At 32.0% G+C, this 12703-nt stretch overlaps 2 protein-coding genes across 2 annotated transcripts; both read left to right on the top strand.

Annotated features, from left to right (window-relative positions):
- Positions 1-1495: 1495 nt before the first annotated feature.
- LOC120260240 lies at positions 1496-3556 on the top strand. The gene has a single exon (XM_039267680.1). It carries the CDS (start codon positions 1496-1498, stop codon positions 3554-3556), a length of 2061 nt encoding a protein of 686 aa, XP_039123614.1.
- Positions 3557-8334: 4778 nt separating this feature from the next.
- Positions 8335-10926, top strand: LOC120260603 (peroxidase A2-like). Its single transcript, XM_039268112.1, has 4 exons — positions 8335-8579; positions 8755-8946; positions 9765-9927; positions 10350-10926. The coding sequence occupies exons 1-4, from the start codon at positions 8355-8357 to the stop codon at positions 10760-10762; spliced, it is 993 nt and encodes a 330-aa protein (XP_039124046.1). The 5' UTR covers positions 8335-8354; the 3' UTR covers positions 10763-10926.
- The last annotated feature ends 1777 nt before the right edge of the window (positions 10927-12703 follow it).

Raw genomic sequence — 12703 nt, 5'->3', positions numbered from 1 at the left:
CATATATTTAGTAAGGGATTTATTCATACATGAATAAATTGCAACATAACTTATTTTTTGGTAAGGACTGGTGTATCCGTGTATGTAAGGATAACAATCCTGGGAATTGGACCTTGCCACCGACTGGATAGACTCCATTTGAGTGTCCTCCACACTGCGAGCCTAGTCATCATCAGGTTCGCGACAAAGACGCCTATGCATCTCAGTCCTCCACACTTTGGCTCTCATCATCTTCCTTTTTCTTGGCTTGTCTCCGAATCTTTGCGCCTTCAATTCCCCTTATGATCATGAGTCCACCACCTCATGGACGGAGCTAGGCTAGGCACCACGATAAGTAATGTCTTTGCATTTTTCATTACCCAAAAATGCATTAATCAAGGACTCCAATCTTTCAACGACATTTTCATGCCGTTTCAATCATTCGTAAAGCCAGTCGATCTGTTGTTCCTCCTACCATTAAGAGGGTATCTTCCCGTCTTGAGGTTGCTTGGTTGGTGGTAGGGCGCCAACACCAGCACCTGATCATAAAAGCATAAGCGGTAATCTTAATATATAGGCAGAGGAAAGCATGCATTTGTCTGGTTTTTTTTTAAAATATTAACTGGTAATAAATAGGATAGCATAAATGGGTTAGGTTTAAATCCCTTCATCACTTTAATCTTTAATGCTCTTTTCTGAGCTAGGAAAAAAAATAATGTTTTTCTTGGCACAATGATGAAATATACCTCAATAAGCTTGCTAAAAAAAAAAACCTAAACCATGGTCACACGTCTCCCAAGCTGTCCATAAAATAGTAAATATTAATTAAAGATAAAATCTAAATTATGAAAGTAACCGATAAAATACAAAATTAAATAATAATAATAATATATAGAAAAGTTTAAATGAAAGTACCAATAATTGAAATAATATAACTAATAAAATAAACAAAACATACTGTGCTTAAAAAAATAATATGCAGAGCCAGACCAAATAACACAATTATATATGTAAAACAAATATAAATAAAAGATAATAATAATAAAGTAAAAAAATTCTTTATTTAGTTTTTTACATAAAAAATAAAGATAATATGTTTATCTTTAAATTATTTGTTTTTAAAAAATTAATAAATTATTCCTAAAAAAAATTATTCAAATATAAACTCAGATTTTATTAAAAAAAATTAAAACTAATTATCTATAAAGATATCTATATATATATATATATATATATATATATATATGTATGTATATACATATAAAATGGTAACATCAGATATTATAAATATAATATTTCAGACTAACTAAGAATATATATACATACATGGTTTATTATTTTTTTGAAGTTTGTCGCAAAGTGATGTGGATTCTTTCATTCTATATGTAGAAAGATTTCAAAACTTTTAAAATATTATTTTTAAATAAAATCACGGTTTAATCACTGGTGTAAATTTATGTTAAATGATTCAAAGATTTTTATAACCTAGATTAAATACACCCTAACCAGCACGGTGATGGACTCCTTGGTAGACCACGCGCAATCTGCCTTCCTTAAAGGGAGGTGTATTCTGGATAACATTGCTATGGCCGAGGAGACTATCTTCAGCATTCATAAACGAAGATTGATGGGTCATATTCTCAAGGTGGACTTTGCTAAAGCTTTTGATTCGGTTGATTGGGACTTCCTGTTGGAACTCCTAAAGGCCAGGGGTTTTGGACACAAGTGGCTAGGTTGGATCTCTTCGATTCTCTGTTCTTCGAAGGCAACGATCTTGGTCAATGGTTCCCCTAGTGGATATGTGAGGTATCAAAGAGGTTTGAGACAAGGTGATCCACTATCGCCGCTGCTTTTTGTGCTGGTCTCAGATGTGTTGTGCACTATGTTTGATAATGCGCTGAATTCTAAAATTCTGATTAGTGTCCCACTGGGGGAGCATGGTCGCATTTGTAATCTGCAGTATGCGGATGATCTCCTGGCAATGACCGTGGGAGGGGCTGAGGATCTTAGAGTGATTAAGCTTATCCTTATGATCTTTGAAGGGCTTTCCGGTCTGGTTACTAATTTCTCCAAGACGTGTCTCTATACCACCAACTTGCATCAACTTCCTAAAGATAGTGAGGCCAAAACGGTTAATTGTGAGGTGGGTTTGCTTCCTGTTACCTACCTGGGTATTCCCATCTCGGGTAGGAGACCTCGTAAACAGGATTGCGAGAGTTTGATTGCCAAAGTCAGAGGAAGATTATCTTCCTGGAAATCTTCCTACTTGTCGATTGGTGGTCGGCTCACTCTTGTCAACTCGGTGTTAACAGCGTTACCGACGTACTGGATGTCTTTGTATAGGTTACCTATGTGGGTAATCAAGGCAATTGACAGGATTAGAAGAGATTTCCTTTGGTCTGGTCCTGATGTTGATCATCCTGGATGTAGACTGGTGGCTTGGAGGAATATTTGTCGTGCGAAGGAACAAGGTGGGTGGAGGATTTTAGAGCTTTCTACCTTTAATCTAGCGTTACTGGGGAAGTGGAGATGGAAGATGTTGGCTGACTCGCATTGGGGGGGCAGGAAGATTATTTGCTTCAATTACAATGTTCCTAAGTGGGACTTGTTCAGGGTCCCGAATGGGAGAGTCTCGTTCTTTTGGTCCGGCGTCTCCAGTTGTCTCCCCGCGTTTAGGGGATGTGTCTCTGTGCAGGTTAAATCGGGTTCGGAATCGCTATTCTGGAAGGACCGCTGGCTCAATGGGTTGGCACTTATGAACATATGGCCAAATGATTTCCTTGTGTCTACTAGACCTCACGGAACGGTGCGAGAGTTGGCGATGTTACTGGAGAGGCCGCCGTTCGTGTCTGATCCGGATGTTATGCATATTCTTTCTTGTCTAAACTTGGAGTCAAGGAGGGATTGTGATCGAAAGGTTTGGGGTTTAACTGCCAATGGTTCCTTCTCGGTCAAGTCTTTCTACGGGCTCTTGAATGAGGGAGGTCTTAGATGCCCCATTGCTCACACCTTTTGGAAAGGTCCCTGCCCTAAGAAGGTTAATATTTTTAACTGGCTAGCTTGGAAGAACAAAATTCTTTCTCTTGAAAATCTGGCCAAGCGATGCTGTAATAGGCTGCCGACTGACACATGTGTGCTCTGCCATGCTGATGTCGAATCGGTGGATCATCTTTTCTTAATGTGTCAATTCTCACGGGAGGTTTGGTCGTCCCTCTGCCGATTCCTTCAGTTCCCTGCGCTTCCACGGTCGATGGATCAATTGTGGGGAGTCTGGAGGTCGGCTGTACGGCCAGCGGCTCGGGTGTTTGGTGATTTGTTTGTTAAAGCCTATGTGTGGTCGATTTGGTTCACGCGGAATGATTATATCTTTGCTGCTAAATGTGATAGTCCTCTTGTTGTTTCGATGAAGACTGCTCATATGTTGTTATCTTGGTACTCTGCAGCTTCTGTTGGGGTTAGAGAGAAGATTGCTGAGCCCATCTCCTCTATCAGGCGCAGCTTAGAGTTTGTAGGACCTCGCTCTGAGGGGGAAGGCGCCCCCATGCTTGAGGTTGACCAGACCGGTGGGGAGGAGTAGCTTTTTGTGTTTCTTCTGGGTTAGGAGGAGACCCGTTGTTCCTCCATTTATGTTCGTCGTTTTTTGTTCTGTTTCCACAGCTAGTGGAAGCTTCCTTGTACCTCTGTTACTTTTATTTTAATGCATGTGGTTTATCCACCTTTTTCAAAAATCAAAATTATACACCCTAACCCATATTAATTAACTTCTATCAATGTACAATGTTTTGACACTGAAATGCATTCTTGGCTATAATTTGGACCATGTTTTGCATGTGAATCACTAAATGTGACACTTCATACATGAAAAATAGTCTATGCAAGAAGGCTATTTTATATAAATGAGGATCTCCTAGAAGAATGCTATCATTTCATTGCACTATCATATCTTATTTTCAAAATTTAGGGATGCAATATTATTATATTTTAATCTATTCAAAGTGTTTGAGTTGGCCTGCTATAGATGTTATAAAATTCGGTGATTTGATAAAATTATCCCGTGAGTTGCTCATCAGTGATATGAATTCTTTATTTTCTTGCTTTCCTAGCTGGTATGAAGTATGAACCACTTCCTATGTGTGCACCTATAGATATAGATATACATATAGATATATAGACTGATAGACAGTAGATATATGTGCACGTACATATATATATATATATGAGCTTCGATTTGATTACATGTTTACTTAATTTGTGCTTGATCAGAGTGGACATGCAATTAGTGAAGAACAAATTCAAGTTTTCCCAACCCAAAAAGACATTTAGCATTGAAGGGCAATGTAATAACATATTTCTTAGAATAATGCATGGTGTTTGTATATAACAACCCCAGTCTAAGGAATTATTGATTATTTTGGGTATTTAGGGTTCTTTCTAATTAACTATAACAATATGCTTTACTTATCTAGATATCAAAATGAGCAAGAGTAATATATATATATATATATATATATATATATATATATGCTATTATTGAGATTAAAAAAGAACGAAATAATGTACTTGCAAACAATAATAATTTCACTATAATTTTTCTAAAAAAATATTTATTAGGTATTTTTTTAATACTCACTCCCTCTAGGATTTGGTGTTAGACTTGTTTGTTGGAGCAGGATTTGATGTTGGTGATGATGGTGGGATGCACTTAATTAGAGAGCCATATCTCTTCCTGATTTGGTAGATGTTATGGGTGGCTGAATTTAATCTTTCACATTTTGAATGATATTTTTATTTATAAATAAAATATATAGTATTCCAAATTAAAATTTAAAATTTAAAATACAAGAATAAAGGGCAAGAAAATAATGAAAATCTTTTGATCATGAACATATACAAATGATGAATATTTGTGGTAAAAAAAAAGGACTTAATTACTTATAGCCATTGTATAAGTAATTAAACTTAATTTCAAATATGACATATATATATTTAGAGATGAATTAAAAATTTTATCATTTTGAACTTGTATAATTATACATTAATTAACTCAAATTCTTTTAACCAAATGATGTTAGCCAGGGCTGATGACATTTCATTTCAAATGAATTTCACATCAATAAATAAATCAGTTCGTTTTCAACACACATCAGCATTATTTATATCAAGACCATTATTTCATTGCATTTCATATCAATCAATGTGTTGCTCATTTTCATATCAATCGACGTGTTATTCATTTTCAACACAAATCAAATTTTATTTTGAGCAAGTAATTTTACATCAGTAAAAGAATGGTAGATACCCGCCAAACTTGGTCTAACTCATACATATAGTTTGATAACTAATATATATATTAACAACCCTATATAGATACTCAGTCACTTATTATTGACTTTACTTACACTGGCCCCTTTCCACTACCTAACATTCCTTTATTCATATCACATGCATTTTTCTATCTTTGAATTGAACGTAAGCACACTAAAAGTTAAACATGCATATATGCATGAAAATGAACGTACACAATATTCTCTTCAAAACGAGAGACTCGAGAGAGGTTTTTTTAGGGTTTGTGCAGAAGTTTCCAAATATGCCAAAAAGAGCCACCATGGAAATCAGCAATGGAGGCAGTTATATTCCTCTGAAAAGAACCCTTTGAATTATTTTAGCAAATACAAACACTCAACATGTTGCACATTTTCTATTTCACATATCATTATTTTTATGTCGGTGATTGATTGAAGTGCATGAAGAGGTGATACCATTTTAATTAATGTTGTGTTTAGGGTTTTGAGTTCCGTGATTATTGCCTTTGATTAATATGTGAATAATATGGAAAGCACTTGTGATTTAAATTTATCTATGAATAATTAGTCATGAATAAAAGAAATGGTACACTAAAATGCATTACTTGTTATATTTTAATCATTAATCATTAGACTATTTGGTACTAAACTAAAGTTATCGGTACGGTGAGAATAATTAGACCAATGTTTTACAGTATATATTAGTTAGTAACATTTTAATGAAAATGATAAATAATTATAAACAATATTTTATTGGTCAAAATAGTTTAATTACTTATCTAGGTGGTAGTATGCTAAATTTATTGATCAAAATATTATAATCTCTAATTTTAGTAAATATCACCTAACCCATGTATGCCGAAGATTATAAAATATTAAGTTTGAAAAATGGAGGAGGGATGCTATTCAATAAATAGCACTATTTTTAATGAAAATTAAATTTTAGTGATAGTATTTATATTTTAAAATTTAAAATTTGTTTTTAAAAATATAATGACCGAATAATTGTGATTATATATCTTAAGGATCATTTTTATTATATTTTATTAAATAAAATTGAAAATTGCCAACTTATATATCAATTTGTAATTACTGTTTAGTTATTAATTTCTTTAAAACTAAAAACATTGACCGAAAAATTCTTAAAAAAGAAAATACTTAAACATAATTGAAGGGCAATTAATACATTTAGGGATACTAATTAAGTAGGAGCAATGCATATATTGTGTTGAAAAACACAATATTGGTGATTATAATGATAATAACAATATGTCTTAGATTTATTATTCGTTTAGGGATACTAATTATGTAGGAGCAATGCATTGTGTTGAAAACACACAACGTTGGTGATTATAATGATGATAACAGTAAGTCTCAAATTAATTATTAGTTAACGTCATCAATCATACATACTTAATTTTTATTAAAATTAAATAAATATTACTTCCACATTAACTCTTTTTTTTTAATAAAATGTGAGAGCTATGTCAGGACATACATATGTATGTAGTTAATAATTTAATTAACACATTTGTGTTCTCATTTTATATGAAATTTTACATGAAATAAAATTCTAACATCTTTTTAATAAAATATAAACATTATATGTATAAGACTCAATACCAATAAATCAAGAGAGATTGGTTAACTCTTTAACTTCCATGAATGAGAAGTAGTATAGATATACACACGTACTTCTTATTTTTATGATTTTTTAATTAGCTCATGAGAAAATAACATGCATGCTTCCAACTTAACAGTCTATATGCATTGCAAACACATGCATGCCAGCTAGCAAGACCCCACCCATGCACATTGAATTGAGAAGAAAAATCTGAATTTATAGAAAGATATCATATAAATTAAGCGTGTGTAGAAATCTCTTTCTAATTTTTATTTAAAAGTATATCAATTTTATTTGAAGTAGTCAACATTATATTAGCTAAAATTTTCTATGTAGAGAAGCCTTAAAAAAGTTTTCAGTGCATATTTACAACTCAATTTTTGTACCACCAGATGAGAGTACATGGCTATAGATTAGATCAATTCCTCGCTATACAAAAGCATGTCTATACTACTGCATTTGTTGGAAAAAAATTAATGATTAATATCTAGTTTTTTAATAAATAAAACAAACTTGATATCTATATTTTCTTGGCCAAAAACTTAGCTTCCTTGAGTTTGCTTGATCAGCGATGCTTCTGCCTCTTAATTATTGAGTTGAAGGAACATTTGAACTAACCCTTTGATTGAATCCTCTCGTTTGACTTTAAATATATATATTTATATATATCTCCTAGCTACTGGATTTGATCAGTTTTATTGCAAGTTGTTAGTTAACTTTAGCATTTATTTTTCTTTTTGAATTTTACAAATAATTATTTAACTATGATTTGAATAATAATATGCTGAATATAACTTTTTGTTATCATGATCAACACTTATTGTCCGGTGCCTTAACTGAGTTTGATTTTGAAAACACCATATTTAAAAATATTTTAGTCGCGTCGGTGACAAATAAAAAAATAGTGAATTCCAATGCATATTTAGTTTTACATATAATTTTCTCATCACATAAAAATGTATAAATTTCATTGAATCATGCTGAAGCAAACCGAAAAATCCGGTCTAATTATGTGAGTCTCAAGTTAAATATATTTAAAAATAAATAAAGGAAGTGAGATTCATATAAATAAATAAATATATATATATATATATATATTATCAATCAAGGAAAGCTAAATTTAATATATATATCCTATGTACATCTAGACGAATATATGATATATCAATATATCATTCAACATAAAAACAAAAGAAGATTGAGTCGTCAGTCATGCAAGAGAGCAGATATTTTTTCAAATATTATTTAATAAATATAACAAGAAAAGAAGTGAACAAGTCTTAAGAAGAGTTGGTAGGGTACGTACCCTAAGACATTGTAGGAAGGATCCATGCATACTTTTCAAAGCTATGAATGAGACTCCATAATTAATAAGACTCTTCTATAAATATGTATGTGCTCATGACAGCCATATATCCTAAGAAAAGCTTCTCTTTAAGGTGTTAAAGATGGTGCAGTCTAGGCCTTCTCATCTTCTTGCCCTAACCCTAACCCTAACCCTAATATCCTCCTTCTTCCTAGGATCAAGAGCTCAACTTAGCTCCACCTTTTATGACAGCACTTGTTCTAATGTATCAACCATAGTGAGAAACATCGTTCAACAAGCTCAGTCATCTGATCCGCGAATCGTCGCCAGTCTTACTCGCCTCCATTTTCATGACTGCTTTGTCAATGTACGTATAAAAGAAATAGAACTTCATGGATATCTTCTTTGTATAAATATTTACATATTGTGTGAGCTTGTAGATATATATATATATATACACGTAAATGTTGATATTATATATATATATATATACACAATGGGTTGTTCTTGTTGATTGAACTTTATGGTGTATTTAATTTCAGGGATGTGATGGATCATTGTTGTTGGATGATAGCTCAAGTATACAGAGTGAGAAAGGTGCAGCTCCTAATAATAATTCAGCTCGAGGTTTCGATGTCGTCGATAACATTAAAACTGCAGTGGAGAGTGCTTGCCCTGGTGTTGTATCTTGTGCTGATATTCTTGCCCTTGCTGCTGAAGCTTCTGTTAACTTGGTAAATTAATCTTTGTCTGTTACTGTTGACCTATTTCTCTCTCTCTCTCTCTCTCTCCTCTCTCTCTCTGTCTATTTTTATTATAAATCTTATAAAGACTTTTTCTCTCTACATATCTTTTTTTTTTATTATGAAATCTCATAAAATAATTATTTTCAAGGCTTTATCTGAAAGACCCAGCTGTCTTAATTTGTCTTACTCTGTAATTATTGGTGATCTTCATTCATTGGTTAGGATTAATTAAAAGGAAGTCAAATCCAAATTTTTATTTGATAACTTTAAGGCAGCCAATCCAACTCTTACTGTATCATATCATGGTTTAAGATTTAATGATCAAAGAATTATCGACTCATTAATATTGTTAATTCTTTCTTTTCTGATTCATTTTGTGGTATGCTGGGAATATTTGCATCGATCAAGTAAAGGGAATATCTATATAAATAGATTCACAATATAATTATATCATATACAATGGTAGTCTCGTGAACCTTAGTTTATAAATGAAAAGAAAATTTTATATTGTTCAAATATATTATCAATATTAAGTACTATGACTTTATATAATTACTTATTCATAAATAATGAACATCTCTATTCAGGACCTATAATTTAATTAGACTTTTGATCACAATCTCAACCAATCTATGAGTCAATCAGACCTTAATTTTTTCCCCCTATATACATAATTACTAATAATAATGAACACATTATATATATATATATATATATATAATGTAGAAAAATAATAGATTTGACAACATAATTAATTAATAAACATCGTATATAAATGGATTAATAGTTTGATGATTAATTAACAGGCAGGAGGTCCTACATGGACAGTGCTATTAGGAAGAAGAGATGGCACCACTGCAAGCTTTTCCGGTGCAAACAACCTCCCTAGCCCAAGAGACCCTGTCTCCACTCTTCGGTCCAAGTTCTCCAACGTCGGCCTCAGCGATACCGATCTCGTCACCTTATCTGGTAATTAATAATAATCTTCGTACATATCATATATATATATATATATATATATATATGAAACTTAACACACATTTAATGTAAAAAGTATTAATTACTTATTTCATTATAGTAAGCAAAACTACAATGAATCTTGATGATCAGAGTCCCCGACCCAGTCACTAACAACTATTTTGATCCTTTCGCTTTCTTGATGTAATAAAAGTTTCCTCTTTAATTTGATATTGACCTTAATTATGACTTTGATGAGAAGTTCCCTGGTGACTTCATTTCCTTAAGTATGAAGGATGACCCAATATATCTATATATATAATATTTATTGATAATGACTTTATAACTTTATGATTCATATAAAATACGTACAAATATATATTATAAGGTCGTTAATTATAGATGATGATGATGATGATATTGATGAGATGCAGGAGCTCACACATTTGGAAGAGCAAAGTGCGCTTTTTTCAGTGACAGGCTCTACAACTTCAATAACAGTGGCAGCCCAGACCCCAGCTTGAACACCACCTACCTTGCCACCCTTCAGCAAAACTGCCCACAAGGAGGATCAGGAGACACACTCAACAACCTTGACCCCAGCTCTCCGGACACTTTTGACAAAAACTATTATACCAATCTTCAGACCAACCGAGGCCTACTCCAGTCTGATCAAGAGCTCACTAGTGACAGTTCTCTTGCTTCCACTGTTAATAGCTTTGCCAGCAGTCAAAGCACATTCTTTCAGAACTTTGGTTCATCCATGGTGAACATGGGGAATATCAGTCCTTTGACTGGGTCAAATGGACAGATTAGAAGCAATTGCAGGAAGGTTAATGGAAGCTAGTCAAGTCACATCAAACTGATGATGATGATGATATGTCACTTAGTCGTTTTATGTACTGTTCATGCGTGCGCCAAGTGCATGCATGAATGTTTCCTTAAGTTGTAATGTATTTGATTTGGTTCTGTTTGTGTTTTGTGTTATTCAACAAGAAAGAATAAAGGCTTGAAGGGTTTTCTTTCATTGATCTTCATTAATGTTTAGATATATAGCATTCAAAGAACTAATCGGCTATATATATATATATATGTTCCGTAAGTATATACTTTTTTCTATTTTTTTTTTTTTAACAAATAAGCAACCAGCATCCCTCATTTAAAAAATTGTTAAAAGGACAGACAAGCATAGAGATGCACTAATTATAGTGGTTTAAAGACCTCATTAAAAAAATTCCCATATTTTACAATTCTGGAGAGGTGAAACTATTATTTTTTCCCATAGAAAACTCACATTCAAATCTGTAAACAATATTGATAAATAGTATTAAACCTCAAATGTACGGAACAATTATAATGCTTCATCACTCTTCATCAGATATCAAGTTGGGTAACTTTTGGGTGTATGTGATGCATTTGGTTTGATAATACTGTGCTTCTAGTGGTGCATGCATATATATATATATATATATTATTCTTGATTTTCACTAATTAATATATTATGAACCAGTACTTAATTGGTCGGTGCGGGTGCAGGTGCGAGTGTGCGAGAGAGAGAGAGAGAGAGATATTAACAGAAAACAGTTAGTTAATTAGAAGAGATTTATGGAAGCATTTGTTTATTAATTAGATGTTTGTTTTGTGTTCGTATATATCTGTGATCATATATATACATATATAGTGAGCATGCATGGAAAGTGAAGATTAATGGATATATCTATAACTTTTTCTCAACCCTCCTAAACACATTTAAGCAATTAATGTCTAGTTTAATAATTTTGATTACATGTTGATTACTCTCACGTGTTTGAGCATGGTGGTGATGCAGGCATGCATGAAGAATAGATTTAAGTTCTCTTGGTTTAATTACTCATGTTTACTCTGTGTTTATATATGGAATATATAAATAAATTAGTAATCACTCTTTCTTCGATCTTTAATTTCTTTTGATAAAAAAACGAGTTTAATTAGCAAATTGATTTAATTATATATATATATTATATATGTGTGTGTTGTATCTTGCTAAAGTCGTTTAATAATTAAACAAAACGTCAATATAATTGCATATATATTTAATATACTTATACATAATATTAAAAATATTCTTGATTTGAACTTGTTTAATATATATATATATATTAACTCCCTTTTCACATATATATTAACTCAAATTCATTTAACCAACTAATGTATACACTGATAAACAACAATATTTTATTTCAAATAAATTATTTCACATCAATAAATAAACCGGTTTGTTATCAACCCATATTAAAATTTATATCAAAATTAAACAATATTTTGCTATATTTTCTATAAATTATTAAACTAGTTGCTCTAATGAAAATTTATTTTGAGAAGTAATCTTACATCTCAATAAAAGAATATTAATACCTACCGAACTTGATCTAACTTGATCTTACTCATATACACAATAACACAAGTTCAATAACTAATATTAACAGAACTCGAAGTATTTGAGTTTGACTTTACTTACCGTAGTGGTTCCATTTTCAATACCAAACATTTTTTTCATATCACTTTCATTTTTCTTTCATATCACATACGTGCATGAAATTAAATTAACGCGTACAATATTCTCTTCAAAACACTAGACTCAAGAGAGGTTTTAATTTGGGGTTTGTGCAAAAGTTTCCAAATATGCCAAAAAAAAAGCCACCAAGGAAATCAGCAATGGAGGCAAATATGTTCCTTTGAAAGCAACTCCTTGAAGTGTTTTTTTTATCAAATACAAACGTTCAACATGTTGCACGTTTTTTATTTAACA

Source organism: Dioscorea cayenensis, chromosome 5 (genome assembly GCF_009730915.1).
Source record: "Dioscorea cayenensis subsp. rotundata cultivar TDr96_F1 chromosome 5, TDr96_F1_v2_PseudoChromosome.rev07_lg8_w22 25.fasta, whole genome shotgun sequence".
In the NCBI taxonomy this organism is placed as follows: Eukaryota; Viridiplantae; Streptophyta; class Magnoliopsida; order Dioscoreales; family Dioscoreaceae; genus Dioscorea; species Dioscorea cayenensis.
This window is presented reverse-complemented; position numbering and strand designations above follow the sequence as displayed.

Coding starts and splice junctions, on each gene's coding strand:
- LOC120260240 (XM_039267680.1), top strand. CDS start 1,496: ATGGACTCCTTGGTAGACCACGCGCAATCTGCCTTCCTTAAAGGGAGG.
- LOC120260603 (XM_039268112.1), top strand. CDS start 8,355: ATGGTGCAGTCTAGGCCTTCTCATCTTCTTGCCCTAACCCTAACCCTA. Junction 8,580..8,754: donor TTCATGACTGCTTTGTCAAT/GTACGTATAAAA, acceptor ATTTAATTTCAG/GGATGTGATGGATCATTGTT. Junction 8,947..9,764: donor CTGAAGCTTCTGTTAACTTG/GTAAATTAATCT, acceptor ATTAATTAACAG/GCAGGAGGTCCTACATGGAC.